This window comes from Spea bombifrons, chromosome 9 (genome assembly GCF_027358695.1).
Source record: "Spea bombifrons isolate aSpeBom1 chromosome 9, aSpeBom1.2.pri, whole genome shotgun sequence".
Taxonomy (NCBI): Eukaryota; Metazoa; Chordata; class Amphibia; order Anura; family Pelobatidae; genus Spea; species Spea bombifrons.
In genome coordinates, this window is record NC_071095.1 from 5,851,275 (window position 1) to 5,877,473 (window position 26,199).

Sequence of the window (26,199 nt, forward strand, 5' to 3'; positions counted from 1 at the left end):
GGGAGGGGGGTCTAGCACAGGATGATATGCTTTTCAGATTCAATCTTGATTTCTGTTCCTGCCAGACTTCTGTCAGAGACATATGCTAATGCCTTCGAATGTCTTGTCGGAAAACGCATTGGGTTGTAAGTCGGAGCTTCTCTGAGCTTTGTCACTTGAAGAAATAATTTACGATGACAGAATCTGACTTATTTATCGGGGGGGGGGGTGAAAATGCATTTAAGGCCATCTCACAGGAGTGTCTGATTTCATATGCATAAACCAAGGGAACTCCCAACAATTTATTTTTATTGCTCGTATCCGATTAAAAAAAAAACATTTTCAGGAATTTTCTTCTGTTTCCTTAAACCAGTTGTAGTTTTTGCATATTATACATTTTTTTGGGCTTTAATCTGAGCCCAGTCTCCTATCATACTGCCTGTTCTAAACAATAGAATGACTCAGTCTTAGTCACCCAGTAGGACACTCTGACCTTATGAAAGTCCATGAAGGAACAGACTTCCTGAGCATTGCATTAAAGCATCAGCTCAGTGTATACAGTGTTGGGGGTTATTTTATTACTGTATACAGCGCTGGGGGTTATTTCTGTATACAGTGCTGGGGGTAAAGCAACATGTAGAAAATTATGAAAAAATCAGAATTTTCTGCACATTTGCATGCATCGCTATTTTCGTGCGTCTTTGTAGACTATATGCTGGGTTTACTACCCCGATATAACTTCTCGACTTAAGCGTGAATACTAGGGGCAAATACCCCTTACTTACCCCAAACACAAAACAATAAAAAACGTCCTTTATGGGACATAGGCAGGAATGGATGGCATGGGTAAAACCGGGCATCATTTTACCACCGTTGACGTTGGCACCATGTATCTGAATTTGTCCGTCCAGTATGACTCCCATATCTTGTTATCCGATGTGACTTCTGGTCTTCTTTCTTGAATAAATAGAATAAGTGGCTAAAAGCTGGCTTACGCTGAGTTCAGACTTTTCCCCCGATCCATGTATCCATTCTATAGCTTATCACATATTCTATATATTGCAAGGCAAAAAAACAAACCTGGTTTAGATAAAAAGCCAAATATCTCAATTAACAGATGAAATTGCTATTTTCGATCTCTGCTATCTACAATCTCAGTTTCCATAGCAACCTATTTTTGTTTATAAGATCAGGACGTTGAGATGACATGATCAATCCGTGTCTCTGTCTTTCGTGTCAGATAAAGAAGCGGAATTTGAAAATGCTGGCCTGGGATGAATGATATGTACTGTCCATCCTAACCTCAACTGAACACCAATCAGTAATAAGCCATTTAAAGCGCCTATAGGTGACACAAGGTTATTTTTAACACATTTATACTAATATACCACTATACCACATACAACATTAAATCACTTATTGTTTGCAATTGTTGGGGCCCAGTCTGGGATAAATTAAAATTAAGATTGAGCGACTACCGTATTCTAAGGCGCTCTGCTCAGGAATGGAGCCAGTGTTGACCACCACATTGGACCGCATGATGAAGACAAACCAGATCGGGACGAGCCGGGTCAGGACACCAGAGAGCAGACAAGGTCGAGACAAGCAGGGTCAAAAACCTAGAGAACTGGATAGAACATGACTGCTCTCTAGCGGCCAAAGGGGGAGCGGAGGAGGCAGCCACATGGTTTCTGGATCTCAGTCCTGACCACCAACATGTCAGGTGTCCAAACCAGAACACCTGTGCTGGGTGTGGAAAAGCAGGAGGGACAGAGTTAGCCCCATAGGTGGACAAGGCCGGGGCATGGTGACCAAGCCACCGCAGTGGAAGAGCCTCCTCATGGCCCCTCAGAGTATCACGAGGTGACCACATAGGAGCTGAAGAGGAGGTCTGTTCTGTAAATGCACAGATCTCCATTAATTTTACATTTCCTTGGGCGGATCAGGGGAGATCAGAAGATATGCCCAACTGGCCCATGATGCCCACTGCCTGCAAAAGCAAGCCACTTCCCAAAAACTTAGAACTGTTGGGAGGTATACAGTTAGCTCACATGTTTAGCACCGATTACTTCCAAAAAAGTGTATGACCAACTTGACCGAGAACCGAGAGAACCTTCAATAAAGTGCTTCCATACTTAGATGCATCTCAAGTTTTAGGTTACCTTACACCTTACAGAAGAAACATTTTCATCAACATATCAGTCTGGTCTTGTCCACAAGGGTAGTGCACAACCAAAATGCATGGCAAATTATTCCTACATAAGGGAAGCCTAAATATACATATTTGTCCTTCATGGGCGCCATGCTTTCAGTATGTCTCTAGGGGCAGATGAGCCAACAGGGGCACAAATGGACTCACTGTCAAACCTGAGGAACCTCAAGAGATCCCCAAAGGTAGTAGCTGCATGCAAAGTCATATAAGATAAATTTAACAAGAACTTAATAGCCTGCCCAATGGTCCGTTCCCGCTCAGGAACATCTCAAGCTTTAGCTTACATGCAGAAACAAGCACAAGTGAGCTAATACGTGAGATGCTCCTAAGCGGGGACGGACCGTAAGACAGGCTGTTAAGCTGCTGTCTGTTCTCAGTTGAGCTAGAACCTTTCTTTAAGTATTTTCTCCCTTTGGACATCTCTTGGGGTTTCCTCCTGCAGCACCCTTGAGTGATTTGGAGTGCTGCTTAAAACCCCTTTTTTTAAGCTTGCTCCTTATACAGAAGAAAATACATCCATATTCTTTGTCGAGGTTCTCTCGAGGGCTTTCATTGTGTTTTCACGGGTTATAAGGATTATCTGCGAAATTCTTAGGATTCTGTCTTACACAGAAAGCAGGAGCCCGCATGACCCTGTTCCCTTTGTAAATCAGTGTAACATCTCCGTTGTAAAGGCTTGCGATGCTTAGCCTTAAATCATGCTTAACTTCTTCAAGAACAGTGATGCGTTAAAAGCTTTTTCTGAAAATATTCGAAGAATTCTCTTTCTTTGTCTTAAAATGGACACATTTCTCACAATTCTAATTACCTTAAAATTATGAGCACAAAAATGTTGCTGGAAAATGCAAACCACACATTAATCTATACTTTTAATACATATTTTTAGCATTATTTGTCTTTATATGTGATTTTTTTAATTGTTAAAATGTTTTTTGTTAACGTAAATTGGGCTAATTTAATGTTTCCAAAACTACAGTTAATTTTTCTTTGGAAATTATTAGTGTGAGTCTTTTTAACCCCTTAATGACAACGCACGTACATGTACGGGCTCAAAATGCATTCTTTTCAATGGGTTTAGGGACTGCCCATTGTCCTTAAGGGGTTAATCTACGATAGAAAAACTATTATTTAGTGCTGTCTTTCTGTTTCTTATTCCAATCTACTAGACAAACACCTGACCCCTTATCATACTGCCTGTGGGAAACAATGGAAGGGCTTAGTCTTAATCACCCAGGCAGACACTCTGACTAATGTCTATGGAGGAACGGGGGTTATATTACTGTATACAGCACTGGGGGGTTATATTACTGTATACAGCGCTGGGGGGTTATATTACTGTATACAGCGCTGGGGGGTTATATTACTGTATACAGCGCTGGGGGGTTATATTATTGTATACAGCACTGGGGGGGTTATATTACTGTATACAGCGCTGAGGGGTTATTACTGTATACAGCGCTGGGGGGGTTATATTACTGTATACAGCGCTGGGGTTATATTCCTGTATACAGCGCTGGGGGTTATTACTGTATACAGCGCTGGGGTTATATTACTGTATACAGCGCTGGGGTTATATTACTGTATACAGTGCTGGGGGTAATATTACTGTATACAGCGCTGGGGTTATATTACTGTATACAGCGCTGGGGTTATATTACTGTATACAGTGCTGGGGGTAATATTACTGTATACAGCGCTGGGGTTATATTACTGTATACAGCGCTGGGGGTTATATTACTGTATACAGCGCTGGGGAGTTATATTACTGTATACAGCGCTGGGGGTTATATTACTGTATAGAGCACTGGGGGGTTATATTACTGTATACAGCACTGGGGGGGTTATATTACTGTATAAGCGCTGGGGGTTATTACTGTATACAGCGCTGGGGGTTATATTACTGTATACAGCGCTGGGGGTTATATTACTGTATACAGCGCTGGGGGGTTATATAACTGTATACAGCACTGGGGGGTTATATTACTGTATACAGCGCTGGGGGTTATTACTGTATACAGCGGTTATGCTCAAGGAATTAAATATTTTTTTCCATGCGATTTCCCCTTTAATAAAGACCAACTATTTTACCGCTTTAAATTACAAATTACCAACAATTTCGGCACAAAATATGTTCAGTGATTATTCGAGGCTTTCAGAGTACTGAAAAATAAGAGCTTAATTAACATCTCGGCTTTTAGTAATAGTTGCAAAAATATCACACTGGGAGGCAAAACACTGGCATGACACACGATAAAATGTCTTATATAAGAAAGTCACACATTACGCCCCGTCCAACGTGATGGCGTTTTCCAGATGTTTAATTTGCGTGTAAAATGTCACGATTGTGTACTTATATTCAGACATCATCATAATAACGCTTTTAATAACGCTTTTACTCATAAGCAGCATTTTTTTTTATCAGGCCAAGACAGACAAAATGAGTAAAAAAAAAACATTTTTGGTACATTAGAGGTCTCGCCCTCCTGTGTTTTGTCCCGGTAAAAGGTATCAGCTTCGACTATCGACTATATCTTCTCTTGGGCCGATGTGTCGTCCATAAGAAAGCAGGGATGACCTTATGTCTATGATATCATTACCGTGTCATACTCAAGATTATCATCAACCCCTTAAGGGCAATGGGCGCTCCCTAAACCCATTGAAAACAATGCATTTCGAGTACATGTACGGGCTTTGTCATTAAGGGGTTAAAGAGGTAGGATCATAACGTCAAGCGCGAATTCCATTGCGGGGCAAATGGACAACCCACACCAAAGGTCTTCTTCGGCGTCTATCACCAGGAGTAAGCGTTCATGAGAATTTTTTTTTTTTTTTAAAACAGTAATTCTAAATACATCCTTTCAGTATATATATATAGATTTATTTATTTTCTAGTTGAAAAACATTACTTCACCTTAAAATGTTTGAATAATAAATGTAGCTACACAGAAGATTATTGTCCGCCTTCGACGAATGCCTACACACAAAAAAAAAATATTCTTTTCCGCCCTTTTTACGCGGCGATACAAAGATTTTCTTCTATTCCCAAGTAATTGCTGTATAAGATAAAGTACTTCACAACAAGGGCGACTACATCTCAAGCAGGCGAAGCCTTCTTCTTACTCAGAAGACTAATTTAAGCTGCTTCATCTCCTCCCACACACCCTGGAAATGCCTCGATTTTTCGAATATTCATGAGTCGACCCGGTGCAGCTGGTATTAAATCTGTCATCGATGTATCCATAATTGCCCTTGCGCGAAATAAAAAAAAAAATATATAATAAACCAAATTTAGCACTGAGGAACACACGCACACGGCTAATGGTCGGTTAGACGAAAATTCCATTGTATGAGCGCGGTTACAGAAAACGTTCGTTTATTCGCAACATAGATGAGAATTTAGATAGCTCTACGTAGTCGTGAAAACATTCTAGGTCATACAAAAAAAATGCTATAGGCTTATAGAACACTAGATAATACATCACAGTGCTAATTTTATTAACTAGTTAAAACAAAGTATGCAAGTATGGAGGACTATAGGCAGCCATGTCTTCTTTTGGCAGGTCCAATGGGGCGCCCCCTGGTGTGCCGTTGCTCAATGGGCCGGTTACAAAGACGATCCAACTGGCCCATTTACAAAAGGAAGGCTGGGCCCTAATTCCCTAAATTTAGAGCGCCGGGGGAAATGACATCATATTCCGGCACCCCACGACAAAGACGGCAGCCATGACTTTAGACAGAATTTGATTCAAAAGCATTTTACCTTGTTGATTCAAGGTTACAAAATTTGAGGTCCGCAGGGTGCAAGGACAGAGCTTTTTAGGCCAATCAGTCAATGTTCCTTCTACTTTCTTGGGCCTTGGGCACCAGGGACCGAATGATCAAGGATTAGATTGAGATGAAGGAATTTTTGGAATTCTTAAATTAGATAACAATCCAAAAAAAAAAAGTTATGACTTAAAGTTAAAGTCAAGCCTCGTCACCCCCCCCCAAAGTTTAAGATACTTAGCGGGATATTAGGTCCTGGGCAACAAAGGTTGGCAACTCTAGCGGAAACATGATAGAAGCGGCAGCCCGGATCTGATAGCATGCAAGAGGTGACCCGATTTCTACTTAGTAAAAGATAGGAAGACAGAACGCGTCTGGTCTCCAGGACACTAAGAAGAAAAAGAGAACCCCGACACCATCTTATTTATGCAGTAGATGATTTTTAACTAACATGAATAAGGGATACATTTATTCTGGAATGTATTTTACAATAAAATCCATAGTTTCTAACTGAAAAGCTATATATACACATGGAGTACTGATTATCTAAAAAAAAGAAATCTAATTACATACAAGGAAAGGGTTAAAGATTTAAGATCCGATTCTTCAAACTGGAGATTAATCAAATATAAAAAAACAAAATAAAAAAAATAAAATAAAAAAAAACACTATTATTATTTTTATAGGCTCTTGTCTAATAATTGAGATGGAATCACCAGCTTTAACCCTTAACGTGCCAAGGGACTGAATGATGCATTACATAGTGATGTCTTATTTACATTTGGTACATCATAGGTTAACCCTTGATTCTTACTGGGAAGGGAACTTGCAATACATTCTGCCAAAATACCCATGCCAGATTCTTGGAAATCAGAAAGGAACGGTTCAGTGTAGTCCCAACTGTTCCTTGCATGCGCTAACTATTCCGCCGATCATTAATGACGCCTGCCTGTTTTCTTCCACCCTGGAAGATGAAGACTTAAAAAAATAAAAAAACAAAGAAATGCGAGAGAATCCCAGGAGAAATCCAGAAGGCTTTCAATTATTACTTCCACGTTCTTCTTCCTGAGATGAATAAGAAGCACCTAAAAAAATAAAAAATAAAAAAAAATATATTAATAAAATGCAATCTCATACATTAACCCCTAAATAGGACCAAGGATTGATGTAACAATATTATGTTAGAACTCTCTTTCCTCCTATATAATAAACCATAGTATTCCGTGCAGGTACGGGTATGTAAAAAAGTAAAATTAAGGGAAATATAATTGTTGAATTCCAAACATAAGTCCCCAAAAATAAATTTCGTTGGCTGATAATAGATTGAGATTTTATCCCTTCTGTTGGGCAGCGGGCACATCAAATTTATTGGTTTTCTCAGCTTTGGGGAAAGAAGGATTTGAATGAAATATTGACTGATGGATCATGGGAAATAAATGATAATTTGCACTGACTACTCCTTTAGAGCTGGAAAGTCTAAATCTGAATAACTGAAAACAAGAACATTAATTAGAAATAATTTTCTAATTAACAAAACAATCCAGTTTTGATTGCACAGTTTTAGTATTTAATGGCGATGACTCTATTCAAACACAGACAAAATACACACATTTTTTTAACTTTTCTGGCCATTAAAAAAATAAATAAAAAATAAATAAATAATATATATATATATATATATATATATATTTATATATATATATATATACACACACACAGTGTTTGGGCTTAAACAGGCAGAATTTGCGAGACATCGATTACTGTAAATCAGCAGGTACCTCGATATTAAAGACAAATCTCGCAAACAGACTCATTAAAACTCTCAGCTTTTCCTAATAGAACTATAATAACACGAGTCCCCCGGAGGTAAGAATCGATTGGGAACGTAGCACTTAATAAATGTTGGATAAAAGATGTACCATATAAAATAAGATTCATTGAAGGGAAAAATAAACAGGACAAATAATATAATTGGAGATGTAGGCACCATGCTGACGTTTCATTAACCCCTTAAGGACTATGGGCGGTCCCTAATCCCATTGCAAACAATGCATTTTGAGCCCGTACATGTACGGGCTTTGTCATTAAGGGGTTAAAGTCTGGTTCCTATGGATAGGCATGACTATAGGGGGTGTACATTGAACCCTCAGGGATCCCACGATGTGATAATTCTGCCGGCATCCCAACTTCAATGTTGAGTTCTGCATTAACAGCCCCTCAGCTAGGGGGCAGTCATGGTCACCCTTGTTGGTGTCATTGTAATTGTATCAGTTATCCACGTTTGCGTTACTTGGTTACTTTTTCCTGTAACATCTCAAGCTTCTTCAAGCCACACATCTTGCCACAAGCTTCTTACAAAAATATGCGGCAAATAGGATATTTTCTATCTGATTTCAACCCAAAGCTCTAGACCTGGGTCATTTTCTTTGTCGCCGAGATAAACATCAATTAAACAACCGTTAAAAAGTTTGTAATTTGTAATAACTCAACTGATTCCAAGGTTAGCTGTTTCCGAAATGTACAAATGCTGAAAATACTTGTTTTTCTTGGTCTATTGAAAATAGGTCAACAGTGCGAATAAAAAGAACACATTTTAGGAAAAAAGATTTCATGTTTCTAACTTTAGAAAACCAACCTCGGCTAGGGACATGCTGTATGCCGAGATATATTTCATATCACTTGGCTAAAAATATATTATGTCACATTTCCACCGAAACATATTTAAATAGTACTTATCAAGAGGTAACATTATCCCCCCGGTGCCACAAAATATCATATAGAACACATTTTCTGCGTCATCAACTCTCTCTAGGCAGAAATAAATGCTCATTTATCTAAAATCAAGTTTTGTTTTTTTTTTAGTACCTAAAACACGTAGAAGAATATTTGGTGCTTTAAAATTGCTATTCAACCGTAATCAAGGGCGTCAGGTGACAGGGTAATATATGACTAAGCCTACTACGTGTAACCGAGTAATAAGTAACAGGAGAAATATGTTTCAAAGCAAAAATACAATCCTCATTTTGGATAAAAGTCTAAATAAATACTCTATTTGTTGAGCAGTAGAATTCCCCTACAATATTATTCCTTTTTTGATACTAGTGTTTGCTAGTATTAGGGATGTTTTGGGGGCTCCTTTTGCTCCTAATGATACATTATGGCTATTTAGGGGTTAATGTATGAGACAGCATTTTATTAATATATATATATATATTTTATATTTTTTTTATAAATTTAATTTTATTCGATGTTAATAAGAAATAGACTTAAAAAAAGGAATTGAATACTGAGAACCATCAATTATTGTCTTGTTTCAGTGCTAATTTTATTAGGATCAACCTCATTTACATCAAACCGTTGAGGTATTTCTTGACCTGCTAGGCTTTAGAGATATGAAGCTTGGAGAAGAACTTGAGTTGGTTCCTCCTGAGCTTCAGAAGACTCTAAAACAAGTTGATCTAAGACAAAGGCAGACAGCACTAAATAGCATATCTTTGCCCAATTATATCATTTCACGAGAGCAAAATTGGCAAAATTCAATTTTATTGGACTTTCAAGAACCCAATCCAGCATGACCTTGCTTTAGCTTGTGATGGGGAACTCAAGTTGAGCCTGGTGATTTCTTTGGATCTTTTGTTGGTTTATAGAAGAGCCCATTCCTTCATCTAGAGAGTCTGCAGAACAGAACATACATCCATACCTTCTGCATCAGAACACTGGCCTTTACAGGACTTTGCATCTCTCTGATCCCGGGCGGTGCTTTTGTCATCTGATGGTTTCAGGTCCTCCGGTGGCCAACGCAGTTCTCCACTCTCAACGTCTCCAGATTCCGTCGGCTCTACAACTATCGAAGGCAATCTCTTTGTCAGCTTGGGGTGTTTCTCATGTGAATCTGGAAAAATCTAAGGCAATGTCGAATTTGGGTAAATTATTCTGTATTCTACATTCCACTACAGACGTTTTTGCCAAAAAAGATGATAAAATGGACACCAAAAGTGGTTCTTTTTAATTGGTGAAATCCATATTTGAATTCTCATGTGTTACAATTCATTTAGTACACATATATAGCAAACACGTGGGCAAGGAGGTTCCTTAACCCAAGATATAAAGATGAATGAAGTCTTATACCTGAACGGCGTGTCCTTCTGCTCCGGACGGTGGAGCCAATGTAAATTCTTCCATTGCCGGCTCACACTTGTTCATCACTTCTGTCATACTGGGAAAAGATCGACCAAGTTAATCGGATTAATCAGAGTTATCACCGCTGGAATAATGGCGTCAGAAAAGTTTGATTATTATTAAACGGTATTATGAAATCGAATCCTCTAGTTAGAGCCAATAACGTAAATGCTCTGTAACACGTACTAATGCTTTATAAGGGAATGTGTCCGTCTGGCTGCCTGAACTTTAATTTAACCCCTTAATGACAAAGCCCGTACATGCTTTCAATGGGTTTTGGCACTGCCCATTGTCCTTAAGGGGTTAAAGACTTTGAAATACATTAAAAGAAAAAAAAATGTATGTGTTTTGTATTTCCAGGCGGTCATCCATGAAACGGTAGTTTTTTTAAAATGTGTTTGAGAAATCAGCTCTTGTCACATAATAACATTTTAGTATATACTCTAAGCTGAGTTTATAACCGCTGCTGGGCTATAATCCGATGAAATGTATCATTAGAGCAGTTATGTGGCTACTCTACCCTCAATCAAAGCTCCTTTCAACCTTCCGTGGGTGTCTAATGCAAGACTATGTGACGTCCTCTAACTGTGTGTATAACAGGTTGTTTAAGTCTTTCCCCCGGTCTGGAGACATTTTTAAGGACACACCGATGCTGCCATAGACTATATGCTTATGACTAAACAAAAGGGATGAGTAATCATAGAATAAGTCTCCGAAAACGAGAAGAAATCTCCAGAAACGAGCAGAAAGCTAGACTTTCCTCCTGGGAAGAACCTGAGGTTATCGCATCACAGTCTCATCGGATACATCGCCGATCTTCTCGCTCACCAGAAGCCTACATTTTTGTGGCACCCTCAGTGCCTTGGGGCATCTAAATCATCGTGTAAAGCAAAAGTACCCCAGGTTAGAAGTTTACCGTAACCCCACCACTACTCAACTCAGTTTAGAACTTGGAAATTGCATGGCGTCCACCAATCTTGAAGAATCCATGGGAAATTGTTGTTGGAAACAGGTTTTGTGAGTCTCTCTGAAGGTCTGAGCTCACACTCATTTCCGATGAAGGTACAAGGACTGTCCCGAATTTTGCAAGAGACATGGAGAAAACCATTTTTAGGAGGTTTCATGTGTAATGGAAGGTGAAAGCCTTCCAAAGTGAGACAAAGCGAGTATTTCTTCCCCATTTCATCGGCCTCTGTTGCCCGTAGAAAGAAAGCCCTTGTATATGAGGAAAAGTGTCTACAGTCTATGGAAAAACGAGTCAATGTCTGTATAGTCCATTGGTAGATGATATATAATATATCATATATAATATAATATAAGGAACAGAACACGCTCTTATTTTTGAGGATTTATATCGTATTTTCTTCAGATGAGCCAATTAGTCAACAATTTTTTTCTTATTGGGTTTGTGCTTATACACTGTGGGATTCTCCTTACTTCACGCATGCGCATTACTGTTTGGCTAATGGATGAGCATTATGGGCCGTTATCATTAATTAAACAACTAATACAACTTTAGTAACATCAAGGACTAGAGCAGCCGGGGTTGACTGCTCTATAATCAGAAGCCAACATTTCAATCTGAGATGTTTTATCATCACCATAAAAATAGATGGAAACCATAAAGTTAAATATATATATATTTTTAAATAAGATATTTTTTCTATAGAACTGCTCATGGAGGTTGCTATAGTTACATAGGCTTCCTTAAGCTAGAGGAAGTTGTTTTTTTTTTTTTTCACGTTTATGCCTTATCTATTTATAAATTCTCACAGCTGCAAAATTGTAAGAAAAAGTACGTTTTTTTACACAATTTTATGAATTTTGTTGTTTGGAACGTAAGAATGAAGACTTTTGAAACGTGTGCTTCTCAGATGTGGGTTGAGTCAGAAAGATTATCATCAGTTCAAATAAGACTCAAGTCTCTTGTGCTATTCATCAAGAAATCACACATTATAGTAACTCATTAATAACATTAATTAACAGGACGGAGTTTGGCCAGAACTTTAATTCTGAAATATCTTAAAATGTGTAACCGTATGGTTTGGTTATAAACAGACTCTAGAACATTGGGCAAAGAAGCTTCAAAGATCTAACACGTTATCCTTTCCCTAAATGGCGGATACAGAAACCTTTAAGAAGTTCTTGATCCTGTGGCAGCAAAGACTTCCATTCCATGCGTGCCCCCAAAGATGCTTTTATTTTGGGCTAAGCTTAAATAAAGTGAAGCTTTATCTTCTGACAAAGGACTTCAAATCCTTCACACAGTAGACTGGACCCCTTGCCCAACTCTTCTCATCCACTTAGCAGAGGTCAAGACAACGCAACCATCAATGGCATGTAGATTCCAACAGAAGCCTCGTCGTCCCAACTGCACAAGATCCTCGGATCTCTGCGAATACAGGGCCAGACTGGCAATGACAAAGTGCCGCTGGAGCTTTAAGACCGACGGCTGCCCGATTACCTATGTATAGCCGACGGCTGGATACGTGCTGTCGAACCATGAGGAACCGTATATCTTATGACAAGGCTTAGATAAACTTAATGAGAAGTGTAACTATATTACAGACATGTTTAAATGTTATATATCGTAAAATAAACGGTAGCTATGGTAATAATCTGGGAATTCTTCAGGTGTAATTGCGGCTGTAACTTTTATTACATTATTAGAAGGAAATTTCCCAGTGCCAAGAATAACAGTAACTACAGTTTTAGGAATTTTAAGTGTCAATTAAATGAAAATGCACGTATAATACAAAAAAATGACAGTGTTTTGTTTTTAAGCCATATGGTTCTTCAGATATTTTGTTTAAAGCTCTTTTTTTTGGGTTAGACAGATAGTCTGCAAATTACCCAAAAATGTATTAGTTTGATTAATAAGAAGAAAGTCAGTTCAAAGGATCGAATGAACATAGTGTGTCCTCATTTGCTAATAATGTATTTAGACATCCTGAACCAGGTACCGTATTTGCTCGTTAGATGACCCCACATACTTTGGATCTTAGAAAGGACCTGAATATTAGACGACCCGATTGGGAAAAAATATCAAAACCACTGTTTTTGCTTTCATTGCACTCACACTCTTATTCACGCTCTCATTCACTCACATTCTTATTCACACTCGGATTCACAAAGAAAAAGAGGTGCAGAAACTCTTCTCTTTCTCCACAAATCCGTCTGCGATATTTTGGCCTCTTGGGGAACTTCCACAAAAGGGTGGAGCTACGGCGCGCCTCTCCCCTGTTCCTCCAATAGGGGGAGGGGGTGTGCCCAGAGGCTCCACTCTTTAGCTGATACCCGGAAGAAGTGGATAAAGAAAGAAGACAGAAAAAAGAAGACGGAAGAACAAGAAGAAAGAAGAAGCAGAGCTGCAGAAAACGAGACAACCTTGATTATAAGACAAGGTCGCTTTTTAGATGATTTTTTCCTGAAAAACTGGTCTTATAATAGAGCAAATCCGGTAATCATACCTGGGAATTTCAGTCCCAGGGTTTTTGCCCCAACCTCAGGACGAAGGGACACATTCTCAGGTCACATAGCATGTTACAGAGGGAGAAGAGGGCCCTGGTCTTGGGAGCTTACAGTCTATTAGGAGACAGAAGGGCAATGAAAGGCAAGGGATTTGAAAAGATGGCCTCTTCGTATTTATTACACCGTGGCAATAGCTTTTGCTAAATTCTGTTTGCTCTAAATCTTTAATGGATCTGGTTATTAAGCTAGTAACGCATTAACATTAATGTTTGATGATAGATTCACTTTAATATTTTATTGTATTACTTTGTGATCTGTTACAAGCACCTCTTTCAGCCAAAGGGTTAAAGACCCTCGATAAATTTGGCCAGTAGCGGCAGATCATATGGTTAAGGCAGAAATAATCAAATGCGAATGACAGGATTATCAGACGATCTGCAACCTGCCAAAGCTAAAGTCTGTTTCGTGCTATTCTTAACCCCATTTGACCACATATTTGGATTGCATATCAGCAGATCTGGTCCCTGGCGGAGTATTCAAACATCATTTGCAAATCTTTCAAGGAAAAACAACTGATCGTCTGTTTGTTGAACGTACTAAATGGATATCCGGAGAGGAAATAAAACACCTTAATAAACAGAATTTTGTTTGTCAATGAATAGCGCTGATTAAAGTACTTTGTATGTACTTTAATATGCATTCTTTAACCTAGAAATCAATATATATATATATATATATATATATATATATATATATATATATATATAATCACTTACCTTTAGAAGAAGGTGCAGCTTCAGAGCTGCAGCCACAACACCATGTCAATGGGCTGGCTGTTGCACACTAATTGGTTGCTTGAAGCAGCCAATCATTGGCAGGAAAGCACTGTCAATGAAAGCTACAGGAGCCCTTTATGAGCATGGGGGTCTTGCTAGACCCCCACGGAGGTCTGCTGAGTCAGCGCTGTGGCTGACTGGAGGAACAGAGATGATAAGAAAATTAAAGTGGATATGATGGCTGGCGTGTCCCTAAACCCTATAGGCTGCTAGCACCCTCTCTCACTCTGATGGCTGGCTGACGCAATGAATGGTTTAATGACTTGGAGTAATATATACACCATAGCCTCAAATGATTGTTTATTTGTAATTTTGTTTCTTTAGGTGTACTGTAAAAAGTTTTTAATTTTTTTATTTTTTTTAAACAAGGGCATTAGTTGACAAAAAATAAATAAATAAATTAAAAAATAAATTAAAAATTAAATTAAAAAAATGCAGTTGAAAACTTAAACGGGGAGAAGACTTTTAGGGCTGTAGAACCATGTGATACCCAGCAAACATTCTGAGCTCCTAGAAAAGAGGGGCATCTGGGGAGGAAAAAAAGAGACAGAGGGATTTAGTTCCTATAGAGGGACTGGTCCTATTAAACAGAGACACCTGGAAGGTGGGAATATGCTTGTGAAACCAGAAGAGAATCCCCCTTTTAAAATCTCTATGTCTCATCAGTGTCTTTAATCTACTGTAACCTAAAAACATAGGAAAAAACATACAAAAAATGTAAACTGACAATTTGCACAAAAAAACATCTTACCAGCTGAATGGAAATGTTTGGTTTTATGACAGTTCTGCGTGGATTCAGCAGAAGAATCCATTCTCTTATGGCTCGGATAATGCGTTACTAGTTAGTTGCGCAAAAAACAAGGCTTGACCCGTTTCGTACGCAGGCTGTTTATACCAAGAAGATAGATTTTCCTGTCCGACTTGCCAAAAAATCAATAAGTTAACGCCACTCCCTAATAATTGACCTCCTGCATTGTTCTGTGTTTAACATTGTGTTCCATTATTTTGAGCAACGACATTCTTACATACACTACCGTTCAAAAGTTTGGGGTCACTTAGATGGTTTTGAACTTGGATCAGCCAACACAATGGCCGTTTCCCTTTAAAGAGAATGGGAGTTGTAGTTGGACAGCAGATGGAGGGCTACCTGTTGGCCACCAATGGATTAGAACAGGCAACATCTTTAATGTACGAGTTAAAATGCCTGAATACTCTCTCTTTTTATACCTGCAGGATATATTATTCTCCGAAGCAGTATTTTTTGCTCATCAATAAGAATGCGTTTATTCAAGGAAATGATGTGGGTTGTGTTTCTGATCTCTTGTCACAATAATTAGGGTTTCATAGCAAATGCATCCATCAGTCAAAACTGGTTTGTGCAGAAAAATGTTTGCCTTTCCGGTCGTAAGTAAAATCTTAGAAGACGCAATGCTACAGACTGACCCATGTGTAGGGAGGCGCGATGAGAGGAAGGGTGAAGGGTGGCTCCAGGGGCCGACAGGGCCGGGAGAGACCCAAATTATGAGCCACCTTGTGGTGATTGGGTGCAGCTCCCTGGGCCAGTCAAGGAACATTAGAGATCAACCGGCCCATGAAACCAACTGCCCAGGCAGTTTACCAGGACTGTCGCACAGAAGGCAGGATTGTTGGTAGGTATCGGCCTCTGCATTCTGTTTGTTAAGGGGTATAGACATACGCCCCCACCATCTATATTTGATGTTAGTAGAGATGGAGGACCTGTGGGAACCTACTTGCCGTGCTGCTCTCTTCTAGGTCATCAAAATGTGTTGTGATTTGTGTTTTTAAAAAGTGTTCCTGTTTGGCAGATATGGTTCTAATTAAAACATTGGGGAGTGAGGGGCAAAATAAAAGGGGATCTGTGAATAGTTTTCCGTAATTCAAGTGGAAACAAGATTGCTTACTTAACCATTCCGTGTGTTTGACCCATGATAAATAGTAATTTACTACTACTACTGCTACTACTGCTACTATTACTACTACTACTACTATTACTACTGCTACTATTACTACTACTGCTACTATTACTACTACTACTGCTGCTACTATTACTACTACTGCTACTATTACTACTACTACTGCTGCTACTATTACTACTGCTACTACTATTACTAGTATTACTACTGCTACTATTACTACTACTACTACTACTTCTACTACTGTTACAGGCCTCAGTAGAAGTTAAGGTTAATGACTGTTACAGGTCTCAGTAGAAGTTAAGGTTAAGGATTTAACTACGCAGTCACAAGAAGGACTTCTTAATATTGTAAGCCATGGAACTTTTGGTTGCACAGTTTTGCTTGCTTGCAATGGACCTCCTCATGAGACTTGTTTTGGTGGGATATGGAGAAATACTTTGTTGCATCTGTATACAGAGTCTTATGCATTTCAGTTGGGTGATTTTTTTATCAATTGCAGAGTTCTCATGAAAATATAACTTGTGATCATGTATGGTGTTCACATTGTAAATGTTTTGTTTTTCACGAAATCGCAGAAACACCTTTCTTTTTCTTTTTCACCAATAGATTTAGAATGTGGTGATTCTAATCTTGTTGATTAATTTAAGTTAATGTTATTAGCTGGACCGAGTAGTCACGATTCTTCTGCCCAGCTAATGGAGAGGGACTGTTACAGGCCTCAGTAGAAGTTAAGGTTAATGACTGTTACAGGTCTCAGTAGAAGTTAAGGTTAAGGATTTAACTACGCAGTACTAGTAGTTTCTGTTACATAAGATTTTTTTAATGTTTTAAGATTAGAATGTTTTGGCTATTCTGTAAAAATGATCAACAGCTCGGCCTTGGTGATTTTCCTCTCCTGATTCTCTCCTGAGTTTTTTATGACCGTTAGTACTCTTTTTGAGGTAGCGATACGCAGGTCTAGTTACAAAATCTTATATATATGTAGACCTTTGTTTATACTCTGGGGCAGACCGAGAGACTGAAGCTAGACTTCATATCGAGACTGACTGGTATGTTTATTTTTATTTTTTATGCATATAAGCTTTTAACAGGCATTCTATGTTATACTCTGTTTTAATTTTGGATTTCTGTAATTTTTATTATTTTTAAATAAATAATTACTATTTTGAATTCTCAGTCCTTTCTTATAATTGTGCTCACGATTTCATCTATTGAATGTGAGACCTATCCACATGTATAAAATTGAAATTTGGTAACTTATCACTTAGGGTGGAGAATAACCTCTTTTTAAGACATTACATGGGAGGAAAGGTGTGAACCTATCACACTACTACTAATACTATTACTACTACTACTACTATTACTACTACTACTACTATTACTGCTAATAGTAATAATAATTGCATCAGCGGAATGTGATTGTGCTTCCTTAAGGATAATTATAATAAACGATATGCTATAAGGACAGGAATGTAGAAACAGAATGCATATTTTATACAGCATTACTGAAAAGGGTTAACATTAGCAAGCAACCAACCGTTACATATATATATATATATATATATATATATATATATACAGGGCCGGCCCTATAATGGGGCAGACTGGGGCAATTGCCCCAGGCGGCACTTTAGAAGGGGCGGCACTTTGCCGCCCCAAGCGCTTTTTTTTGTTGTTTTTTTTTGAAGCGGAGGAGAGAGAGAGGGGCACCGAGTGGTTTTCGCTTACCCGCTCAGCGCCCCTCTCTCTCTCTCCTCTGCGGCGAGTCTCCCTGTTCGGTCCCGGTGCCGGCTTGTAATGCAGAGCGCCGGAAGTGACGTCAATTTCCGGCGCTCAGCATTACAAGCCGGCACCGTGGCAGAGCAGGGAGACTCGCCGCAGGACTGTATAAAGGTAAGTACCGGGGGGGGGGGGATCATGGATTATGGCGTCGGCGAAGTTTAAAATGCCGCCCCCTCCCCCGACGTCGGCGGGGGGGGGTGCGGCGTTTTAAACTTCGCCCCAGGTGGCGTTAAGTCTTCGGCCGGCCCTGTATATATATATCTATATCTATATCTATATCTCTATATACATATACACACACACATGCATTATCTGAGCAGACAGGGAGCGAGTGACTCATCCTCAGATCAGTGTCCAGCTCCCTGCTGGGGATCCCTGACTGCTACAAAGAAGCCAACAGCACATCAATGAGTATTTTGCTTCTTCTCTCAATGATCTATACTAAGGGAGAGAGAGAGCGAGGGAGAGAGAGAGAGAGAGAGAGAGAGAGAGGTCCTGTAAGATGAGGGGGCAGTAATAACATTCTCAATGGAAATGACAAAAAATTACAGGCAGATAGAGGTGGATTTGTGTAGCATGGGGCTGTGTGAACATTTTGTTGGACTTTCAAAGGCAAGAAAATGAGAATTAAAAAAACCATGATAAGACCACAACCTGTTCCATGCAGAGGTGGCGTTGGCACAGGAGAGTGCCACGCAAATAAAAGACTAATTGGTAGATTAAAAAAAGAAATACAACAAGTTCTACAGGATACCCACCCTCTGTGGAAACAGGTGGACACAGAGACAGGGTTCCCCATTATCAACTACAATCAAGGATAAACTCTCTTCAGGGCCATGCCTCAGTTGGACCAGTAGGTGGTTAAATCTTTTTTGGTCCTCCTCAAAAAAGTGTTGGTACCAGCGAAGTCTTCAAAGGAAGGTGGTAGCCAGAAGTCCAGTCCATCTACCCCACCAAAAACGTTGCCTTTAAATGCATCGATACGCTATTTTGGTGATCCAGGGCAGGGCTACCTGCAATTTACCTATCAGACCTCAGGACATTGACTCCAGATCAAACCTAAGTTTGTCTCCAATATCAATCCCCAGCGTGCATTTGAAGAACGTTAAATATGTTCTCCTAAGAATGAATAACGTCTACAGATATTTCTGTGAAGGCCACCTGAATTCTGCCTAAAGCTCAAATTTAATTCCTGTTCTATACCAAGAAAATATTAATCCAAAAAGGATGAAAAGTTAAACATCAACATAATTTTAGTAGCCATGACTATCCTGTAGAAGTGTCAGGAGATCGGTGGTGTTCCTCGGTAAAGGAGTTAAGGGGTATGTTATATAAACATTTTGAGACTGTATCAGGGTATGGATCAGTCAAGACGAGTCGGCTGAAATAATCATACAGTCCCGAGCATCCTTGAATTTTAATGTCCAGAGAGATGATGTCGTTAATCTCAGCACAACGTTAATTACGAGGAGATCAATCCAGAAAGCCAGAGCAGATTTAATTATTCATTGGTTAGATCCAGGGATGATGAAATTTAAAGACCCAGAAAAAAAAAAAAAAAAAAAAACTAGAACAAGACCAAGAAAAGCAAACCACGCTATGAATGGTAATGTTTATTCGTGTCTATTTATTTTTTTTAATCGAAATATTGGGTTCTTTATTAGCATTTACCCATTTAAATGCGTTTCATGCTCTTCTGACATTGGAAGGCTTAGTCCCTGAGCCATTCCCAAGAGGTCTCAATGTTTCGGTCGCACGGTTCCTTGGATGAAACGAAACAAAGTTACGACTGTTTGGAAAGGCTTCCACGCGCGTCTATGAACTTGGCTTGCGTCCCAACTTGGGGCTGCGGTTTCATAATCAGCTGCTTCCAAAAATAAAACTCTCTAGTATAAAATATTCAATCCCTACCCACGATAAAAAAAAAAAAAGACTACAAAACTCCACTGTAATAGGTGAACCGAAGAACATTCTTGAGGCAATTCGTTTGGCAAACGGCACGTCTACCAAGGAGCTGCTCATACCCAAAGAATAAACAGACGTTCTATTTACGGGGTGTAACCAGCTTCCCGGTGCTGCGGATTAAATTAAATTAAGTTATATTTGCTAACCTTATGGAAATAATACTGCGCAGCATTAACTGTCCTGATAGCACGGAAGGTGGTAACATGTTGGCTTCCTACAGCCACGTGTCACTGGAGCAAGCAGGATGGCAGTAGCCTTTAGGATAACCAAATGTTAGTTTTATTAAAAAGTTAGGTAAAATGTATGAGATTTGCCTCTTAAGCCTTGGATTTCAGAGAGAGCGTGCGACAAAATTTGGCAGAAAAATATAGATGATGAGAAAAACCTGACACGGCTGAGATGAAAGCTCCTCGTTTTAATCCAATTAGAAAGCATTGTAGAAAACACCCGGAATAGTTTATCCTAATGCCAGACTCCTTACCCATACCTGGGAGCGTGGAGTCCGTCCTCTCCTGCTCCTAGTAGGCAGGGTTAAATGGGCAGGGCCTAGGTGAAGAGTGGGTGTGGCCAAACACTACTAACCTACCCAACAACTAAAACTGTTTAAGAACAATTTCTTCCTATAGAACTCTATACTAAAGCTGTAAAATTATACATATCACATGTTACCATACATACGTATCATACTCTGCGATATTATACACACACCGCAACTTATCATACATACCGTATTTGCTCGATTATAAGACGAGGTTTTTTCCAGAGCAAATGCTCTGAAAAATACCCCTCGTCTTATAATCGGGGTCGTCTTCTAATCAGACCCCAAAAAAATGCTGGCGCCATGCTGCTTACCGGTCGCGAGCAGCGTCTCTTCTGTTAGAAGCAGGGCAGGAAGCTTGCAGCGTCCTCACAGAACTCTATCTCCCCCCTCCCTCCTCTGAGGGCGGGGCCAGAGAAGTTGCTACAGCCGGTCCCCTGCAGAAGTCTGCGAGTGGGAGATCTGCAGTTCAGGTGAGGGGGTGGGGGAGGGTTTTTGAGTATGTGTGAAGTGTGTGTGATTAAGGGAATGAATGAGTATTTAAATGTTTGTGAATGAGTGTGAGTGTGTGTGTGATAGCATGGATGTGTAAGGGGGGTGGGGGTTGTAGCATGGCATATGGAGGCTGTAATCCCACTGCTATCATCCCCAGGTTCCAGCATGTACTGGCTGCCTTGGCTTGATAGGAGTGTGATTGCTGTTAGCAGTTTGATATATATATATATATATCAAACTGCTAACAGCAATCACACTCCTATCAAGCCAAGGCAGCCAGTACATGCTGGGTTAAAAGGCATATCATGGGGCTGAGTGGCCTCCAGAAATGCATTTTAACCCCCTATATGCCACTCAGCCCCATGATATGCCTATATACCTCCAGAAATGCTTTATACCCCCCTATATGCCACTCAGCCCCATGATATGCCTTTTAACCCCCTATATGCCAGAGTGGCATACAGGGGTATAAGGCATATCATGGGGCAGAGTGGCAAATAGGGGGGTATAAAGCATTTCTGGGGGCAGAGTGGCATAACTGGGGGGGGGCAGGTTGGCAAATAAAAGGAAATTTAAAAAATATATTTTTCTCAATCATAGCTTTTATTAAACATGAAAATAATTTACATTAATTAATATTTACTGGTAAAACTTTTTCCCTATAGGGTAGTCTTATATTCAGGCTTTTTGTTTTTTTCCTAAATTAATATTTTGATTTTGGGGGGTCGTCTTATAATCGGGGTCGTCTTATAATCGAGCAAATACGGTACATACCATACACTGTAAAAATATACATATCACACGTTACCATACATACGTATCATACTCTGCGATATTATACACACACCACAACTTATCATACATACATACCATACGCTGTAAAATTATACATATCACACGTTATCATACATACGTATCATACTCTGCGATATTATACACACACCACAACTTATCATACATACCATACGCTGTAAAATTATACATATCACACGTTATCATACATACCATACTCTGCAATATTATACACACACACACAACACGTTACCATACATACATACCATACTCTGCGATATTATACACACACCACAACTTATCATACATACATACCATACGCTGTAAAATTATACATATCACATGTTACCATACATTCATACATATCATACTCTGCGATATTATACACACACACCACACGTTACCATACATACACACCATACGCTGTAAAATGATGCAAATCACATGTTACCATACATACGTATCATACTCATACTCTATCATACAAACCATACTCTGTAAAATTATACATATCACACATTATCATACATACATTCCATATGCCGTGAAATTATACATATCACACATTATCATACATACACACCATACTCTGCGATATTATACACACCACGCGTTACTATACATACACACCATATGCTGTGAAATTATACATACCACATGTTATTATCATGCATAAATACCATACTCTGCAATATTATACACACTACACGTTACCATACATACATACCTTATGTTACATACACACCATACTGCAAATTTACATTCAAAGAGTCGGGTGGGAAAGTCAGACCGATGAACACTAAGGAATATTTGCGTATTTCTCAGACGTTTTAAAGCGTTTCCCGTGTATTTGTGTTACCGGGTTCCGTTATTATCGTGTACTTATTAAGAAGCGGAGAACATTTAAGATTTACCATCCAAGGCCTTCTAATTCCGACAGAACAATCTGCTATATTCAGTGCAATTAGTCACATAATAAGTCACGTCGCGCACCAGGCTTTTACTTCTCAATGTGGGCAAAAATAGCAAAGTGTGTTCTAGAGACGTCCGCGCAGGCTCTGTATGTCGCATGCAAAAAAAACACATTATTCAGCTGCGTTGGCATCATGCATTTGGGAATTTTTTGCCTGAGACTCCGTTATTTAAATCTAAATCTGATTTTAATGATAACGGAAGGGATTGGTCTTCAGGGCAGGACTGGCGATGATAGGGGGTGGCTGGCACTTTAAGGCCAGCGGCCACCTGAGGATGTCAGTCGAGCGGCTGCATGCTACGATTTTATCCTCACGTACAGAGCCGCCGCTGTCCGCTTCAGAGGCAGATTTGGATGGAGTATGTGGCTCTGTTGGCCAGCGGCCCACCGGGCATTTGCCCGCTGTGCCAGATGGCCAGTCCAGGCCTGGCTTCCTTGGTTGAAATGAGTCCGTTGATTTATTTAAAGCCCCTCGCTTCTCAGAATTCTTCAACACAGATTTAATTTCCATCCTTCTGTCGGGAACCCACATCATCTGCTCTACCTGCATTATTTAGGCCGCTACCTCCAAAAAAAGCTATTATCGCACGAAGGGTGAAGCAGCAACTTAAAATGTGTTACGACAAAAACATGGCAGCTCCCACACTGGTGAAAATATATATATCTTTATGGACACTTTGCCGACCACCGGAGTTGGCAGTACTGTGGGGTACCATCACAAAAAGGCCTGAGTATGGTTAATATGTAATGTGTAGTATGTAGTATGTATGCGTAGAGCAAGAGGATTGAGGACGGTTTGGAATGTTCCAGTTATATATAAAAAGTGACTTTTATTTCAAAGTTGGGAAAAAGTGGTCTTATCGCCATAGCAACCGATGAAATGGCCCAATCAGTGGGAACATTCCACTGGTTGATATGGCGATAAGATTCCTTGCATAAACCTTGAGTTTGCTTCAAAATTTTCTGGAAAATTTAACGCATTGAGTGCCATAGGGCTCTTCAGCACCTTGGGACTTTATCATAAACACGTAATGTAAAGAAATACACGATGATGACCTACTTTCGAGGCACGCACTCCCCCCCCCTTCTCCATAATTTGCATTTTGCTTCCGGTGATGCCCATTTTTGTCGCTATGGCTATTTTTATTTTTTTTTTTACTTGATTTATATAGCGCCATCATATGCCGCAGCGCTGTACAAGGAGGTAATAACACACACCCCGTACAGCCAGAGGCTCTTTCTGTAGTCTGTGACCTGGGAATTCCTAATGGCCGCTCAAGAGGTGAATAGTAAACCTTGTATCCTAATGTATTATTATCATTATTATTATTATTTATTGTTTTATATAGCGCCATCATATTCTGTATCGGTTTGCCTTGGACTGGTTTAAGCGCTGCGTAAATTGTTGGTGTTATATAAATAATAATAATAATAATATAATTCCTTTTAAAATGTACCTCTGACATTATTTTTTACATTTTTTCCCTTAAATATTCTCACTTTAGATCAAAGCAGATGTAGGGGGAGGGTAATGAATTCACATAGCACAGCATTAAATGAAATAGACCGCTATACACACAGACCCACGCTGCCAATCCACTTGCTTAACGATCATTGCTTGCGGAGTATTGGCATTAACAATGCAGGATTGCTTACGTGATAATGTACCTTTAAGTACTATAGTATAGTGAAGAAAGCATTGCTCCATCAGCTTGTCGAAGTAAAAAAAAAAGATATTTTTGAAACACAACTGTAAATATCTGGACATGTTTTTGGGGCAGCTGATGGGTTAATAGAATTAGGATATGAAGATTATTGCAAAGAAAATAAAATAAATAAACATAAAATAAATAAAACATTAAAAGATAAAATCTAAAAAGCTTAAGGAAACAGTACCACAAATACTGGATAACATTGAGTCAATTCTAAAATCATAAAATAGATACAATGTTTCTGCAAATCTTTTTCTTAACCCCTTGTAAGCCACACACTGTAGCTTCAGTACTGTAGCCCTCCTTACACAAGGGGGGGGGGGTATTTTCTTTATGCAAAGTGCTCCCCCTATCCCCATATTGGGGTCCTGCATCTGCTCCATCAATGGGTCTCCCCTCAAATGCACCCACCTCAGCTCATGTTTAACACTTTGTTGGCTGCAGAACATTAACTAAATGCAACTCTCCCATCCACAAACCAATTATCATGACCAAAATGTGCTCCCCCCTTACAATTTAACATGCCATTATAAGACACACAAGCATTTACACAAGCAGGGAAGTAATAAACAGTACTCACCTATTAAATTAACCCCTTCTATTCCTTGGGGGGGGGGGAGAAAGAGTAGCAGAACAGCCCAGGAGAAGAGAAATATATTGCAATGCATGCACCAAATATTTCTTTGTTTAAGAAAAAAAATATTTATATATACAAACCAGAATTAAGTATAAAATCCAGCAGAAAATAAAGAAAAAGAGAGCCTGCAAGTTCCCCTACAGAATCTTCTGGGCAAAACTTCTTTTTTTTTTTAACTCCAATTTCCTTCCTTCCTCTTCAAACTCAAGTCATGTGAAAAGCAGCCCTTAGACATCTGATAAAAGCTGAGGCAGAAAGCATGCAAATCCCCCAGCTCATGGTCTGGCTCATGCACAGCCTTATTTGCATGGGGTTGCTTTAAATAAGCTGCAGGATGGGTGCCTGCTGTGGCAGGGGCACTACTTGGCTCACCTGGAATGGGTTAATGGTGGTCTCTGGATCCTAGAGCCAGCGGGGGTCTCTTTTTCTTGGATGCCAGCTGTCCTTGGTCCCTGGTGGTCTCTGGGTCCTTGTAGTATGTAGATTCTTAGAGCTGTGATCTTAAGGTTCTAAAGCTGCTTATTGCCCCTGTGGTTTCTGGGGGGGTCCCTGGATCCTGGTGGTCCCCTGGATTCTGTGGATCAGGAGCTGGGAGTTCTCTTTGCCTTTTCCCCTTGTCAGTGGCTGTGCTGCTGGTGTGCAAGGCTGGGAAAGTGTGCATGTGTGTGGGGAGGAAGAGAGTGTGTGTGCATGTGTGTGGGGAGGAAGAGTGTGTGTGTGTGTGGGGAGGTAGAGAGAGTGTGTGTGTGTGTTAAAGCAGCAGTGTTTCCAGAAGCTGGATGTAGTGCCTGTATGTGAAGTGCACAGGGCTATGTACTCTCTGATGTGGGAGAGGGAGCTTGTGTGACTTCATTCCAGAGCAGGCACACTCCTCACTGTCAGGGGATCCTGCTACCAGCAGAGGAGGTGCCAGGAGAAAATTATTT

At 39.7% G+C, this 26,199-nt stretch overlaps 1 protein-coding gene and 1 long non-coding RNA gene across 2 annotated transcripts; one reads left to right on the top strand and one right to left on the bottom strand.

Annotated features, from left to right (window-relative positions):
* Positions 1-6,925: 6,925 nt before the first annotated feature.
* Positions 6,926-25,987, bottom strand: LBHD2 (LBH domain containing 2). Its single transcript, XM_053475482.1, has 4 exons — positions 25,646-25,987; positions 10,085-10,172; positions 9,657-9,858; positions 6,926-7,041 (listed from the first exon to the last, which is right to left on the bottom strand). Exons 2-4 carry the CDS (start codon positions 10,169-10,171, stop codon positions 6,995-6,997), a joined length of 336 nt encoding a protein of 111 aa, XP_053331457.1. The 5' UTR covers position 10,172; positions 25,646-25,987; the 3' UTR covers positions 6,926-6,994.
* LOC128505175 (uncharacterized) lies at positions 16,623-17,549 on the top strand. The gene is made up of 2 exons (XR_008355542.1): positions 16,623-16,681; positions 17,113-17,549. It is a non-coding gene; the product is annotated as an uncharacterized LOC128505175 (long non-coding RNA).
* Positions 25,988-26,199: the final 212 nt, after the last annotated feature.

What these genes read in the sequence shown, in the direction of transcription:
- LBHD2 (XM_053475482.1), bottom strand. Translation starts at nt 10,171, where the DNA reads ATGACAGAAGTGATGAACAAGTGTGAGCCGGCAATGGAAGAATTTACA. An exon ending in CAGAAGGACACGCCGTTCAG is followed by an intron (nt 9,859 to 10,084) that starts GTATAAGACTTC and finishes ACATTGCCTTAG; the next exon opens with ATTTTTCCAGATTCACATGA. An exon ending in CCAGTGTTCTGATGCAGAAG is followed by an intron (nt 7,042 to 9,656) that starts GTATGGATGTAT and finishes TTATTTTTTTAG; the next exon opens with GTGCTTCTTATTCATCTCAG.